Source organism: Pholcus phalangioides, unplaced genomic scaffold (genome assembly GCF_987345545.1).
Source record: "Pholcus phalangioides strain wild (caught in Gottingen) unplaced genomic scaffold, Ppha-v1.0 ptg000015l_1, whole genome shotgun sequence".
In the NCBI taxonomy this organism is placed as follows: domain Eukaryota; kingdom Metazoa; phylum Arthropoda; class Arachnida; order Araneae; family Pholcidae; genus Pholcus; species Pholcus phalangioides.
The window spans coordinates 101,177,253-101,194,888 of NW_028301608.1; the positions used below are offsets into that span (position 1 = coordinate 101,177,253).

The 17,636-nt window shown below is 33.6% G+C and overlaps 1 protein-coding gene across 4 annotated transcripts in view; it reads right to left on the reverse strand.

Moving 5' to 3' along the window:
* The window catches only part of LOC149077208 (nephrin-like), a 174,484-nt gene that overhangs the window by 65,259 nt on the left and 91,589 nt on the right, over positions 1-17,636 (reverse strand). For all 4 annotated transcript variants that reach the window (XM_089244957.1, XM_089244955.1, XM_089244953.1 and 1 more), the window contains exons 2-4: positions 6,549-6,883; positions 4,824-4,934; positions 1,208-1,411 (exon numbers count right to left, since the gene is read on the reverse strand). In XM_089244957.1, coding sequence (XP_089101083.1) covers positions 1,208-1,411; positions 4,824-4,934; positions 6,549-6,883 — 650 coding nt within the window. The remainder of the gene's footprint in view (positions 1-1,207; positions 1,412-4,823; positions 4,935-6,548; positions 6,884-17,636) is intronic.

Here is a 17,636-nt window from a genome sequence, read left to right on the forward strand (position 1 = left end):
GAAAAATTCCAAATAGTCTAGTATGTGCGATGAATAAATTCGAACCCCGGTATAATGATAACAAATTTTACGATCGATCCCCGATATAATGATAAAAAATTTACGCGCGCACTCCTATATAATGATACAATACATGCATGAACTGCCATGTATAGTATATATGTTGCCAATACTGAAGTGCGGCCAAAGTCCGATTTTCAAAAATGAATTGGGCTTTGGTCGGCCAATTCGCGAAGTAGCCGGAGATCCCTGGCCAATGTTCGATGTGTTTATGTAAGACAGTCTGGTAGTCTGGTAGGCACAAATCCATTTGTGAGCCAATATGTTATACATGTCTATATATAGTAACTGTTTTGGATTAAGTCCATGTTGGGAGAGAAAAAAAAGAGAAATTTCAGAGAAAAAATCTATATAAAAATATAATAACATAGTTTTTTTTCTGTCAAATTTTGAAGAAACAACGATTACTACATTTTGACTGTGGTTTGGTGGGTTGCCCGAGTTAATGTGGACATAATTTTCACGAAAAAATACGCCAACTTGACAATGAACTCGAATCGTGTTTTTCGTTATCGGATTTTGGCCAGGGATTTCTGGCCACCTTACGAACTGGCAGGCCAAAACCTGAAATACAACATTGGCCTGGTCAATTAGCAAAAAAAAAAAAAGAAAAAAAAAGAGATCAATTCGCGAACTGGATGACCACTTCGCCAATAGGTCAATTTCGGGCTCTGGCGATAATATAACAGTGAATTTATGGTACGATCTATCATGCTTAAAAATGATGAGACGCTTGGGTACTGTGCATAATCAACAGTAGAAGTGATATTTTTTTATTACTTGTTAAATTTGCCATCGTGTTTTGGCGCTTGGGTACTTATACATAATCGCCAGTAAAAGTGATAGATTTAGGGAAATTTATCAAACTTACCAAAATGCTTGGTAATTATGTGTAAACCTTTTTTTTTACAAAAAACATTTACTTCAATTCCTCTCAAGAGAAAAACAACCGCACACATAATATGCAGTGGTATATAATCCCCGTAAAAAAAAAAATTTAGAGGTTTCTTGAACGTTTAATTGGCGAAATGAAATCTGCGCAGGAAAAAATGGTAAATATTCTGAGAAAATGATACTATAATATATAATAGTTTTTTTCTTTATCTAATGCTATTGATATGCGATTCATGCAATAATATCAACTTACGGTTGAGATCTAGAGTGACGGAATTGGATACTGGCACCGTTAAGTTATTGTTCGAAGCGTGACAAGAAAATAAAGCCAAAAGATCCGCTCGCCGTAGCCTTGGCAATACAATGTCATTGCGAACGTATCCCTGCGTAGTAATGTAATAAGTGTCGTCTAAGAGAACGGAATCTCGCCACCACGTCACAGATGGAGACGGCGAACCTGGTTTTGGACAAAAAAAAAAAATCATACATATTTATAATATGCCATATCTACTAAACATTATTGCATTATTTGAATTTTTGGAAACTGAAAATTTCCATTGCATATTTATTTTCAAAAAATAATTTTTAAATCTGACTGCTATCAACATAGATTATTTGAAGCAAAAAGAGAAATATTTCATATTGAAATGAAAATACATGCAATATCATGCTATCATCGAATGAAATAAATCGTTCTGATAACACTGATTAAAATCCAGAATAATTAACTAATTAATATAAATAAGCGAATAAAATGCTAAATAAAAAACAAAAAACGACATGAAAATGTGATTCAATCGAAACAAAAATCATCACATTTTTTCTATTTCTATGAAATAAATTGGATTTATCTTGAAAATTTATATCCATTTTATTTTGTTTTGAATGGGAGTTGAATGCATTTGAAAGTTAAAGAAAAAAAAAATTAAAACAAACATTTATTAATTTTGTATTTCAATAAAATTTATTATTCTCTATCAAATTTTCGCTTATTTAAACGCATAACCAGCTTTTAAACGTCGAAATCAATTATGAGAAATGTTTCAATCTTTTATTCCATCCTATTCATTAGAACTAAATAGTAGTATATTTTTAAATTTCTTTTTAGAATGGATACGTTTCATTCATTTCTATTATATCCCACAATATATATGTTATGAATTGCCAATATGATTCGTTATTTAATTAATAGCGCCGGTTGATTGGTGTTTTTTTATGAGGGAAAAATATAAACATGAATGAAAGGAATGTCTAAATTAATTTTTTTTGTTAAAATTGCTGTCCGGGTATCTATTTTACTTAATAAATAATGTTTCTTCATACAATAACTAGATAAACAAAAGTGAATTACTCTAGTATTTTTGAGTCAATTTAGCATGAATTACAGCACGCATTCATCGTGGCACTACATTTATGAGACCGTGCAAAACCTAAAATAAAACTTGTAGACTAATTTGCATCTATAGTCCATTTATTCTCCATGAATCAAGAAAGAAGCTAATGATTTCTCAGATTTCTCTAATACGCCTTTTATGATCTCAATTGAACTTACATCAGGCTGCATTGTGACTAGTCCCGCTTCGAATGAAATATAGATGCATTCACAAGGAAGTCTCAAACTTGTTTTTAGCTCAATGGAGCTCAATATTGTTATCGTGGGAAATGTCGCGGAAGGTACATCCATTAATAGATATACAGGGTGCATACATGTGCCGCATTTTAATGGTGAACCGTTGATTCTAGATGCGTACTTGCAATTAGAAAACGTGTTCAAATAACTGTATAACTCAGATACGTCATTAATGCTACTAGGGGATGTACAGTAATTGAAGAAAACAAAAAAAAACTAACTTTTTATACGGACACCCTGTTCTCAAAAACCCGGTTATAAAGTTGTTGCCCTGTCACTTCTAAGTAAAACAAAAAAAAAATCCATGTTTCTAAGTGAAATATTTACTGCGATATTTTCATTCAAAAACGTTGTGATAAAACACCAACAAATCTAACGGAAAACTCTTTTACCCATCATTTATATTATATTGCTTTTTCTCAACTTTTTCATGTTTTTTCGAATACAAACATCTGTGAATATTTACGCAGGAACGTGTATAATTGTTTTCTGGCCAAGAACTTTCTGATTGGGTTTTGGAGCACAAGCGCATCCGTATAAAAAGTTAATTTTTATATTTTAATAACTATACAACCCTCCGCAGCATGAATAACGTGTCTGAGTTCGACGGGTTATTTAGATACTTTCTTCTTATTTGAAGTATGCCTCTGAGATCAACGTGCTTTTGGCTATGCTCCCTGTATGTGGTCACCAATTACGCTGAGACCGACTCTATTAATTTCAATTTTAATCCTCAGTTTTTCTGACCATCCAAGTTCACCCCAACAGAAACAATTCGGATATTATTTGTTTTTAATTTATTTCTATTTTTCTATTTATATATAGAATATAATACCATATAATATATAATATAATAGAATATAATCTATTCATTCATGTATTTCTATCTGTGTTTTTAATATAACTGAGTTAGATAAAACGAATTGAAATTTGTACGGGTTTTATATTAGGGGCCATTCAAGTATAACCTCAGCAAATTTTTAACCATTTTTGACCTCCTCCTCCTCCCTTGTCAGAAAAATTTCGTCAGCTCTGTTTTCCCACCTTCTAAGAAGTCCTAACGCATATTGGTGGGATCAGAGAATAGAGACGTCCATAAGGACGTCTTTAAAGGAGAAAGCTTCTGCCCCCTGCAGACAATCAAAAATTTATTTTTTAATAAAATATATTAAAAAAATATTTAAAAAAAAATTAAAAATTTGGAAGAAAGCACCTTTTTATATGTTATTGTAATGAATTATTGTTAATTTGAATGCTAATCGAAGGCTAAGAACTCAAAATTTCGTTTTGAGATATTCATTGCGATCCACCCTTTAAGCCATATATGATAAATCCTTAGCCGGCGGACCGAATGTGGCCCTGATTGTTATCTGATGTAATGGCCCACCAAACCTAATTTTGTAAAAATGAACAAAGTGGCCCTAAACGGCTCATTTACAGATCGATTAAGTGACCCGTAGCATAATTGTGGATCGTACTTTTCAGATCGGTCACGTAGGCCCGTGCCACATTCACAGATCACTTAAATGACTCGGGGCACAGTTCCAGAACACTTAAATGATCCGCGGCTCATTCTGAGATTACTTAAATGATCCGCGGAATAATTACGGATCACTTGAGTGAAACGTGAAGAGCTCCAGAGCACTTAAGTGGCCCGAAAACATTTCCAGATCATTTGGACTCGCGGAACAGTTAAAGATCACTAAAATGGCTCTGTAGGGGGAGACTTATCAGTAGGTAGAATGATAGTTCAGGTGCTTACAAACTTAGCGAAAAGATTTACTCGTTTTTGGCGCACCGAGTAAGATGACATTAAGAATATTTCATGTTTTTATAAAGTGCGGTTGATAACGTAAGCATCATCCACACCTCCCTCCTTATCGATGCTGACGTTATACTTGAGTGACCCCTTATCAACCAGGTGTTCATTATACATTGAGAATAGTGAGGAAAAAAAAACTCTAAAATGTAACATTTTATCTACCATATTATGAAAAAGTAGAATGAGGAAGAAAATTATAATAAGTATAAATAAACCTATAAATATATGATGATAACAATAATAGATAATTAAGTAAATTATTTGGTAGGACATCCAAGTTCTAATTAAAGACAAAAGAAATATTCTTTCTCAAACAATTAGTTTGAAAGTAAATAACTTATTATCTGACTTGTTACTTTAAAGTAATGCCAGTAAATGAAGGGATAAACTAAAAGCTTTCCAAATGGTCATTATTACCTCCTTCGGCCTCACAAATTAAAGTAACGTTTGAACCTTCGTCGACAGGTCCAATAGTCTCGTCAATTCTCTGCCCGTGCTCGTCCATTATGATCACTTCTCTCGGAGGCACTGGAAAAATTACACAAAGAGTGAATAGCATTCATAACATCATGTCAATTTCAGAAACATGGGAGACGATGGATTAATGACCGGTTCCTAGTTTTTGCCAGACATTGTTTTCCATGAATACGCTGTGAGAATCCCTAGAATAAACTCAACTCTTAATAATATAATTTTTAAGGCATTTATTGTTTCAATCTGTGACTAAAATTTATGCATACGGCTGTTAAATTTGAAATTTTATTATTGGTAATAATAATAAACTAAGTTTAGGCCCATAATATTATATTTTTATGAACGAGGGCACTGGATAGATCTGATAGTCATCCATCTGAATGTAATAATGACTACTGAAAAATTATCAAAAAGAATTGATCTGTGAGGTTATTAAAAGATCAGGCTTTCACAGCCATCACTAGTTAGCCAACTGTAATGCAGTATGATGGAAAGATTTCTGACAGCTTGTTTAGGTTCTGACCTCGACGAATTGTAATTCACGCACTTCTTGGTGCTGGAATACGAGTGTTGTTAACCTCCATTTATGTTCCTTTTCTTGATGAAGCAGTTCTGTTATCTTTCTACAGAGAGCAGACAGACCTTCAACATGATACATACACACATACAGACATGCCAACATCGGCTTAAAGTTCCTCAGTGTAGATAAATGTTCAGCTTTGCCATGGGGGGGAAGGGTACCCCCCAAGACATCATAGTCATATTACAATAAAAAATAATCACTCAAAAAATTTTTAGGTTACAGCACCTCAGTGGCACTGGAACCTATAGACCTGTTACGTCATGTCAGCGTAGTGTGTGTTCGGCCTTAATTCGTATTTTCAAAGTCGCGCGTGTACAAATAAAATGTTGCGTTTATTCACTCATCAACGACTACTACTGCTTATATGCTCTAAGGAAGGAAAATGTCTGTCCTCTGTAGTTCAATGGTTAGAACACTCGCCGTGACAGTGAGAGATTATTGGTTCGATTCCCCACAGAGGAATGCAAATTTACTTTCCGAACTACATCTAAATCTCCGCTTGGTTATCCAAGCTTTCGTACTTCGGCTACTACTACTACTACTTAACCGTACATGCACCTCCTACAAATTTTTTTTTTATTTCTAACGAATCTGCACATGCCGGAATGAGTGTTCTGAGTGTATGAGTGGCCCTAACTTATCTATGTTGTCGAGTTGCGCTTGTTTCGAGTACGTGCTGTCAGGTGTCTTCCATTTTCTGAAATAAAGATGGAAATTGCTTGAATTTCCATGTTAGGTTAGTATTGTGTTGTTGGGCTCACTGCGGAGAGACGGCTGCAAAAAAGTCCGAAATCTTTCCATCGTTGATTTTTATTAAATTATTCACCAAACCGTGATGCAGTTCAAAATTTATCAATATATCCATTGATTTTAAATTCATTTTTTTTTTAAATTAAAAAAAAAACAGAGTAGTGGAATGAATGCATCTGTTAGCCTTAAAATTCATCTTGACCGTGAACGATTTACTGAAAATGTTTGGCTGCACGTTGATCACACCCAAACACATGCACACACACACATACTCATATAACACGAGCCACGAAATCATCATCTTCAACACTAATAAGAAGGAAGGTCTCGCTCACCGATAACTCGAAGGCGATACGTATAGCTAAGCGTCCTATATCTCTTATATTCAACCCTACACTTATACGTCCCGTCGTCCTCTGGCCTCACCGGGTCTATGGTGAGACCCGGAGTTTTCACGAACAAATCAAAATGGACCCTTCGTCCGAGTTTTGCACTGGGGAAATGTCTCGACTTTTCTATGGGACCTTTCCGAGCGTCCAGGGTGTAGATGGGCACTTTGATGTCACCTTTGTACCACATCACGAGAGTCACTACATCTTCCGCACTTGGTGCTGTGATGTTGCATGGCATGGACACACGGCCACCAGCAACCGCTTGATATTCCCGGATACTACCTGCATAAAAAAACAAAATGAAAATTATAATAATATATATAAATAGGTTCTAAATGGGGCATTAACTATTATATGATATGCAAATTTTGATATTAGTTCAACGAAACACGTAAATGTAACATTCAGCTGGAAAACTTGACTGCTTAAATCAACTTTGGTACCCCCCCCCCCCAATAAGAACATAATGCTTTTTTTATTGAATGTAGATGTGAATGGCTGCTATTAGCATATTTTGTACTAAAACAGCATGCCAGCACAGCAATTTAATTAATAAAAGTGAATATTTAAATAGCTAAAATCATTATTTAAGGATAAATTTTACAGTTTACTTTGTTTTAATGCCATTTAAAAACAGATAACATCTTGCTTAGCAAAGCAAAATGTTATGTGAATAGCTTTTACCTTGAATTTTGTTTTTTTAATCTGACTTTTGTGCGATTTTATAAATCTCAACTCCTAAAATACTACACCTATCAAAAATGACACCAACAACGAATCAACCCATTCTAGATAAAAATGTATTGCGTTTGTACAGCTTTATATAGCTGTATTTTGTATTGAAATGACACTAAAATATATGTACTTTTTAAAATACAAAAAAAATAAGAGATGGTGTATGTTAGTTTTTTTTACCATGCATTTGCCATATATATTCAAATAGTGTATGGACGGAAACATGGAGGGTTAAGAGGTATCGATTAATTTAGATGGTATTAAAAATTTGGCATCTCCTGCTATTTCCGAGTGATTAATAGATCTCATTTAAACTGACGGTCTAGTGAATCGCTATTAATTATTAATCTTGACAGGTAATAAAATATTCAGTTTTACAATTACTCGCACCAGAATCATGAGAGTAATAGTTTGGTAATAGAAATCAAGCGAATATCTCTCATGGTAACAATAATGTTTTCAGAAGTCTTCTTTCCACTTTTTTTACTCACGAACGTTATATACAGATGACCTCAAATGATAGAATTCGCATTCCGATTTTTTGGGTTTGTTTTTAAAAATCGTTTCTAACAAATAATTTGTCTGTGAAAAACAAGAAAGCAGTAACTATATATAAAGGGTGAATAGCTAACATGCGGAATGACATTTTACTGGCGGTCCGTTGAACCTAGAGGCAGGGGGCGGATCTAGAGGTCACTGTTGGGAGAGATGTTTTTTTTAACACATTAAGAGTGGGTTGACCATACGTCCCTCACTGTGTCCCGACTTTTTTGAGGAAACAATTCCCCGTTTTTTAGTCCAAGTTTTCTTCAATTTGTCACTTAATCAAAAACATTGATACACAACTAATTTTCAACGGATTTATTGAATGCAATATTATCATATTCGAATTCCGCTTGGTGGGGGTGACCACCCCGATTACCTCCCACCATAGATCTGCGCCTGCATAGAGGTATACTTCAAATTAGAAAAAGTTTCCAAATAACGTGTAGTGCTCGGATATGTCATTCATCTTTCAAGAGTCTGTATAATTATTAAATAAAAAATAAAGTAACGAAAAAAAACTTATATGGACATCTTATAGACAACTTTTATATGGAAATCCTCAAAAACCCAATTAGAAAGCTGTTTAAAAAAACCCCACAGATATTCGAACTCGAAAGACTGAGGAAAGTTGGAGGAAGCAGCTCTAAATAAGAAATAAACCGTTTTACCCGCATTTTTAATGCTGCTTTTTTTCCTCTCCCAAATATCTTCCATTTTGAAAATCCAAATATCTCTGTGAATATTGCACTGAGTAACTTAGATTTTTTTTTTCTGCTGTGTTGGCATCAAGAGAAACAGGACAACAACTTTCTTGCTCGATTTTTGGGCACACGGGTTTTATATAGAAGTTTTTTTTTTTTTTTACTTTAAAACTATGCAACCTCTTGAAACATAATTGACTTGTTTGAATACTACACGCTATTCAAAAACTTTTTTCAATTGGAAGAATATCTCTAGGAACAACGGTTCTCCAGTAAAATGTCATACCCCGTTTGTTATGCACCCTGTATACATATAAAACAAAATGTATGTATTTATGTTCGGAAGAGAGAGAGAGAGGTGCTGCAAATACGACGATGCGTCGATCACTCTATCAACCTTTGATTTTTTTTCTGCTAGCACTTGCTTAAGCATAGAAATGCAATGATTCTATAATTTAATGGATCCCGCTAAACTTTTATCGCTTTTACATTCGCATTACCGGGAATAAATCCATCAAGGAAAAAATGGGAAATGATCCATCAAGTCGGAAAGCTCACATGGAATCTTAAAATCTACTTTAAAAGAAATTTCAACGCTATGAAAAATATCTGACTGACATGGAAACACGAGCTTTTATTAATGTCTATTATGCGATATAGTGCTGTATATTTCATGCATTAAAAAAACAAAATATGTGCACATATAAAAACCATTAAAATTCCATTTGTACCACACTAAAGACTGACAGTCTCAAAATCTCTCTATTCTCTCTCTCACACACACACACACACTAAAAAACGCATAACTATCGAATAGATAAAGCCACCATTTTAAAAGAAGGTTCAAAGCAAAATAAATAATAGGAGGAAAACTTCCTAACCAAACCTCATAGCGATCCATATTGACCGAAGTTAGCTGGAAAAATATTTTCTCTCTCTTAAAAACTCTTTTTGATCCACATTAAAAATAATAGCATTCGGTGATTTTAAAATCATTTCAAAAAGATACCGCATTTTCTACTTTCTTGAAATTCTCTGCCTTTTCAAAGTAAAAAAATTACTATTTCTAGTTTACTTTTTTTCAGTTATTACTGATATTTGTTATTTTTTAATTGATTATACTCAAAACAATAATGTATATCCCTGATATTCAGAACGAAAAAATTTAAATAAACAATAATTAATTGCAAAGTATACTTAACATGTTCTACACTGAAAATATTTCTTTTCGGAGTCACTTAATTCAACGTTTGCATGCATAAAACAAGTTTCTCATTAAAAAAAATAATTACTTTCCTTAATACAACACTTCAAAAAACATGTAAAATCGAAAAATATAACAAAAATTGTATTTCTGATTTGTATTACCCATCACATATTTCGCGTTGGAGTGGAATTTATTATAAAAAGTAGAGAAATCACCGATTATGTAATTTTTTCTACAAATCTTATAAAGAAAATAACGTCAGCTACGAATATTTGTTTTTAAAATTTATCTAAGTGATGGTAAAACTTCATGCACGTTGACCATCTGGGATTAGTTTGTATGGCATATCAAATCTTGCTCGTGCTGGGCTTTTCTGAAAAACCCTTACTGATTACGGTTCATGCTCTTTAAACCAATGGGTTGGAAAGTTCTCCGAGTTCTGCTCTGATCTTTGTTGTAGTATTTTTCATAGTTTATCGTTTTTCCTTGTAATCACGACGAATTCCTTTCGCGGAAACACGATAGGATCTTGTTACGTAATTTTAAATTTTCTAACAGGTGACTGATGAAATGTTTTATATTCAGACGAAATTTAATGTTCAAGAAAATGTTTGAATTTTGTGTGACACAAAATTGTGTGAATTTTTGTGAAACATTTTCATCAATGTATTTGATCAACAGATCTATTGACTTTCTAAAAATAAAGCCCAATCCACCAGTAGCGCTATGTGAGTCATACGTAAGGCTATATTAAAAATTCCTTGCAAGAAAAGGGGTGGCTAGGTGCGCAATGGATCATAAAACACGCCATACGAAACACCCGGAAGAAGTTTCAAGGTGGGACATAGATGGAATTGTTTTATAAATCACTTTTTCTGCTCGAAACTACTCAAAAATAAGCAAAATTTAAGAGCCATTTTCTAAGCACATTTATTCTACAATGAGCTGAAAAAACAAAGTATCGAAAAGAAAACAGACCTATATACGAATGAAAAAAAGAATTTTGTGGTTTCACTCAAACCCAACCGACTAATAAACAAAGAATATTGACATATGCTTCCCGATGTACACAAACATCACAAAATAAACAACGCCAAGATAGAACAGACATTTCTCTACATACTGATACGATTTTGTTCCCCGATCCGAATACTCAATTTTTGAATTTTTTTTCCAATAACTAATTTCTCTAACTTTTATTTCTCTAACTTCGCAATTTAGACCACTGTATGAGTCGGACTTATTGTGTTTCGGTATCTATAATCAACGATTAATTACGCAAGAAACAGAGGTGGGACCCTGCTGTAACCCATGACATAAATACAAAAGTATGTTATAATTCTTGAAGTAAAATTGGTTGTATTAAAACCGACGTATCGAACAATGGCTGTAACATGAAAATTAACAATAGCGTGTAGGGTGTTATGTCGTATATATTTTATGCGAGACACTGTTTCTATGTTTGCCGCAGAATTTCAGCAGTTTTCTGTGTGTGCCAAATATGAATATAGTTGAACGTGAGATATATACTATAAGCCGCATATTTTTGCTGGCTTTTTGACGTTTTAAACAAATCTTAGGTGGATGATTGTCGATCATCTGTAACCCTGTGTTCATCCCTACTGTCAAAATGTTCTCCAAAGTTCAAAAACAGTTCGTTCACCTTTAAAGACAAAACAACGTTATAGTGGGGGAATGTGAAAAATCGATCTATGCAAGAAAAATTTGTATCGGGAATAGAAAGCACAACGGACAGATACTTCTAATTTCTATCTTCTTTAGAGAAAGGGATCGCTTCTTCAACTTCCAATTCCACACAAACAAAACTCACCAGTGTTTTTTCCATGAATATTTTTTTTCGAATCCATGAAGAATGTTTTTATTTTTGATATTCCAAAATAATTCAACTGCCATACAAGACGACAGTACTTTGGTTTCCATAAACATACGGAAAAATTTGCGAGTTTCCGAAAGTCAGAAAATTCACCAATATTTTGTGTAGTTCAAATGCGTAATTATGTAGCAAATAAACATAAATTAATTAAGAAAAACTAGAGAAATCAATCTTCATAACTGAATTCGTTCGAATTCTAAAATTTAGTTTTTTGCATAATTGCATCACTAGAGAGACAAGAATCAGCGCGGCCACGGCTTACTCTGTCAAACGAGTCACTCAACTTACGAGGTGATATTTATGGTCTCCCAGAGTGACTTATTAACGAGGTTTGACTGTAGTTTTGAGTAAACTCAACAAACGTATTCACACATCACTGCTTTGAAGTTATAAAGAATACAGAGCAATCCAAAGGGGCTCTTACGAGAATACGCCGATGAAATCCGTCTCTGTCGATCAACAACAAACTAATTCTTTACAAAGTGATCATCCTATTTACCCTCTTATACGCCTGTTATAATATGTATGCGCTATTACAGTCACATGTACGGCACTCCGATGAATAAACTGAAGTTCCGTTTTATTTACCTTTTCTTCTGGGTAATTGGACATCCGCTGCTTCTTTGAGAAAATTATATATGTGCATCGTTGTATATTTGTGTTATAAAATGCTGCATTAACTCTCATTTGGTTCCCCTCTTGGATTTTCGTTACTAACACGGCTGAACAATGTCTTTTCTCATATAAATATCAAAAGCACCCTTCACACCCTTCGGTGATGCAGCTTCCTGATCATGTAGTTGCTCCAATAATTTGGTGAAGTTTGGGCAGGGGAAATTGCCACAGATTGTGACCAGGTTGAAGAGCATGGGAATATGCGGAATTTTTAAAGCGTTCAGACTTCAAATCTTATTCGTATTCATGGGGAATATATGCGTGCAGTTTCAGCGTGGTGTTTCACTCTGAGTGTTCAAAGTATGAAAATTCTACGGTCCATTATTGAAGAAAAACATAAAGATCCAATCACTTTTGACCACCATACAAAAGTGAATGGGGGGGGGGGGATAATAGAAATTTGAATCATTACGCAACCCAATCAAGTGCCTGTCAGTGCAGTTTGAAACTCCCTTACACCTAAAGAATATCATCTCGTGGTATTAGGAGGAATATTTGCCGACGTATCGGTATTTATAAATTTATAAATTTTTGTCCCATACCCGATCTTATCAAATTAGAGATTAATTCCATCTGGTGCAAAGTTTTGAAATTCATGAATTCCAATCACCAATAACTTTTTGACAATTCAATAATTAGTTAAATCACTTAGCAAATATTATTTCGGTATAATATAAATAAACAGAAATTAAAAAAAAAAACATTTTTCGATGAAATATAAAATTTTCCTTTTTTCTATTTTCTTGAAATTATTATACCTACTTGGCGCTATAGATCAGTCTCATTTTCCCATTCTGTTGAATTTTTTTTTTACATATTTTACTTTGATTTTCTAATCATCACCCCGATTTTTAATTCTTTTGGGATATTTTCTCGAGCACCCTATGTGTAAACGTGGTAATTAAAAAAATGCAATTAAAAAAGTAAAGGAAGGTGATAAAAGTTATATTTTCCAACCCACATCCAGTCACTAGTTTCAGCGATACGCAACGAAGTAATAATAATTACGATTATTGTTGTTACTATTTCTTTTTAGGCTTCTTATCCTAATTTCTTTCAACTTCAGTGATTTATTTGCACTTTTTACGCAAAAATAATAATGTTAGTACGCGGAAGAAAAAATTAAAAATTCTAAAGGGAAAGAAAATTTTTCTTTGATTTTCAAAAACACAAACTCGTAATATTTTTTGTGATTCTACTTTTCACCATCGTTAACGCTATTTTTTTGTCTTCCATACGTTTCCACACAGTGAAACATATTCAGAAAAAAAGAACCCTTTATATTTTTATTTACTAATCTTCACTTTTTCTAAAAAAAGAGAAAAAAAGCGATTATAACATTTAAAACATTCTTTTTTCTTCTCATTTTGGAATAGTTAGCTCGCCCATGCGGCTCATCTTTCTCATTTGAAAAGAATGTTAATTAGATGCACACATTGCTCGAGTGTAGTTATCTTTTTCAAAAGTCGGATTTGTGGGTAAATGGAAATCTGGAATCAGCATTAACTATATAAAGCAATTTAAAAAAGAATTCTTTTCACGGATTCCTTTTATTTTTCCGGTTTATAATCAGACAATTTTACCACAAAAATTGTACTTTTAAAATATTTAAAGTTTTAAATTGAGAAAATTCTTTGTTTTAGAATATTTTAGTACGGTTTGTACATGAATGAAAGTTTAGATCACCAATGCGTAAAATATTCATGAAAAATATATGTTTTTTTCCATTTTTACGACATGTATTTGACATATATGCTATAACGGAATGTGCAGTCAAAAACTCGGTAGGAACATCATGTTTTCGTTGTAACTGGGCGTCATTATAACCAAGATTGATGTTTTCAAGACCTTTCGAATTTGGATTATATAACCAGATGCAAGTAAACACTATTCGGAGGAATTTTTTATATCATTATGATTAGGATGACCATAATTAACCGAGGAATATAAAAGAACCTGCTATCTACTAAATACGGAACATTGAGAATTCTTGCCGAAAATGTTGCCAATTGTCTATTAATTCTCAATTATTTCTTACAGCGAGAACTAGTATTTTTATGCTCTAAAAATTTCTTAAATATATTCTATAAAAAATGCATTTATGCTCTTAAAAAAACTGTAAATATGCCCTATATAAAACGAAAAATACATCCTAAAAAATTTTCATTCCTGTCTGAAATAAAATTAGTTTTAACAAAATAATATGATAATCAGACGTGTTGATGCAGTCTAAATTGTTTTAAACCATTACTTATTTTGTATGAACAAAAGTTCTTCGTTTTACTAACTAATCTCATCCAACCAAAACATTTCACAAAAATTTCCCTTTTCAGTGAGTTTCTCCCTACAAATTCAGAATTAATGTGCTTCTATCTATGGGTAAAAATACGCAGCCAAGTTCGGTATTCCGCTTTAGAAAAGCATTGCACAAAATTAAAAAATTAATAATTATTTTTAATTGATAAAACTCTCAAAATTTATAACAAACGCTGAAAAATTCCTCTATTCACCAATTTTAGCCAATATCTCCCACGAGATACCATCACCGACACAGATTCAGATGATTAATCTATTTACAGCATCACACCAGTGTCCTTGAAGGGCTAGTATTTTTTATGCTCCAAAAAATTAAATGGCATTGCTGATTAGTTGAAAAACCGAAATTTCAGGATATTGTTTTTTTAAACAAACTTTTGGAGGGCAATGTTGTGTTGAAAGTCCAGGCTCGAAAGGCCAGTTAGGTTCTATGCTGTCACCTCTTGAATAAAAGCAAAAGTACCTGTTTCAATTCGTAAAATTAAATTGTTGTTGGTTTTAAAGGGATGTGCAGCATGAAAACGAGCAATATGTGGCATAAATTATTGTTCATGTATTTTTATGCAATCTTTCATGTTATGCAATTTCATGTTATGCAATTTCATGTTATGCAATTTCATGTTATGCAATTTCATGTTATGCAATTTCATGTTATGCAATTTCATGTTATGTAATTTCATGTTATGCAATTTCATGTTTTTTTCATACAATCTCAGCAAGACAAAATTCTAAGGTCTCTTGCGAAGTCACCTAAATTTATACGTGGAGATGACATCAAGAAAGATCTGTGTATATTGCTTATAGTGGAATTCATCAAGGATCTATCTGAAGCCACTATGACAAACTACAGAACTCGGAATATAGCCATCTCAATGAGATAGTGTATTACGACCCATTGCATAGAACCATATACCGTAGGCGGAAAAGGATATTGCATACTGACTTCGCACTCTACTGATCTTCTTACAACGAAAATTGTGCATTCTATTACTATGCCCGTTATTAATGTAGGAAAAAAATGAATAAGGGAAAAAAGAACAAAAACATAGATAAATAAGAAATTGCGCATTGGTATCACTATCCTTCTGTGTATTTGTCATCCGATTACCTCACACTTTATCTACTTTGCCACTGGTGCATTATAATCATTCTTCTATTCTTATGTGTTATATGATTTCATTGCAGTAGAAGTTAGCTGCCTAATTCCTTTCCTTGTTGCCATTTACGGAATGCATATAGTATTTATATCCTTTATTGTATTACTATGTGATATTGCCTGAGTATCTGAGTAGAAGTATTTCTATTCATGTATAGAATGTTCTTTTTCATTTACTCTTCCAGTCAATATTTACACACATAAATATCTCATGCTCGTTGTATACATATATATATATATATGTTTTTTTTGAAAATGGACAATTGCAACTTGTTTTAGTTATTTCATGCAGAGAAAAGGAATGTGATTGTACTGTATCTACCAACATTTTTTGAAACATTGAATATTTTAATTCTGTCCTCGATTTTTGGCGCATATACTGCATTTGTACTTTAGACATGACGTTGGGTCCGATTTTTGTTTTCTCTACTCAAAGAAAAACACGCGTGTTTTACACGTGCATGCGCGAACTTGCCTTTCTTCTTCACATCGCCTGAGAAAGACTATTTGTAAAACGTCAGGATTGGGAAATGACAAAATAAATTAAATTATGTTGTGCTGCATAAAAGACTTTACGCCGGTATGCAGTATAAAAGTAAATAAATATAAATACATACATACATACATACATACATATATATATATATATATATATATATATATATTAAGCCTAATAAATAAATAAATAAATATATATATAGGCTTAAAGCCAACATTTTATTTTGACAATTATTCACCCAATAAGTAGTGACAGTCGAATTCAGAAAAAAAACTCACTGGTGTCCACCGTGCCTCATGTCTCTTGTGACGAACCAAATTATATCCCCTGGGGGGTAGATTGGAGGCCACGGTTAGTCTGGAGGTCTCCACCGAGAATCGAACCGAGCCCCCCTCCCAAACCGGGCAAGCAAGCTACCAACTACAACACTGGTCACACGAACCTGCCTTCCTTATTTCCCGCAATGTAGCGTGTGGCAACAATGCGACTTTGCTTTATGACTTGTTTCCGACTTCACCTCAGCATATGGAAAATATGAGGGCCTCGGAAAATGTCTGCTTGTTTGATATCTTGGGCTGAGCAAAATAAAGCCTTCTATCACTCCCTCTACTGTCCTACTTAGGGGTCATTTGCTGAAGTTGAAAGGCTATCAATGCCATCTCCAGTGGTGTAGGTAGCAGCCTGCTTGCCCGGTATGAGCGAGGGCCTGGGTTTGAGTTCTGGTGGAGACCAGATTACTTTTCTTTTCGAGTTCACCTGGATATAACATCTAGAAAATATCTGTTTTCTATAAATATATATGCAATATATATATTTTTTCATTTATCATTGTATTGCACAGAGAGCAGCGGACCTACAACGGTACAAATAATATTTAATCATTTCACTTTACTTGCAAATTTGAAATACAGATGGCAGCAGCACTAAATACGAACTACATATGAAAGATGAGACAACTAGATATGCACTCAGAATGTTAGGCTCTGTTCTAGGCACTCTGTTCTAAACTATGCTGTGATGCTGGGCTGCAAGAGATTTGAAAGTTAGAGGACAAGGGGGGACAGTACAAAAATTTAGTTGTTTTTTCATTTTGTTGCACACTGTATTTTCACTCTCAGAACTGGTACAGAGTGACTTTTGAACACCTTTTGAGCATTTTTGATCTCTGAAAATATACCTCTACGACGGACGGCTGATGAGATAAAGGGTGCACTTACGGGGCGAGAAGCATTCTGCGTTGCAAATCAATAGAAAGCTCATACCTTTCCATACCGATTTTCTTTGTACTGCTGTGTCGTTGTA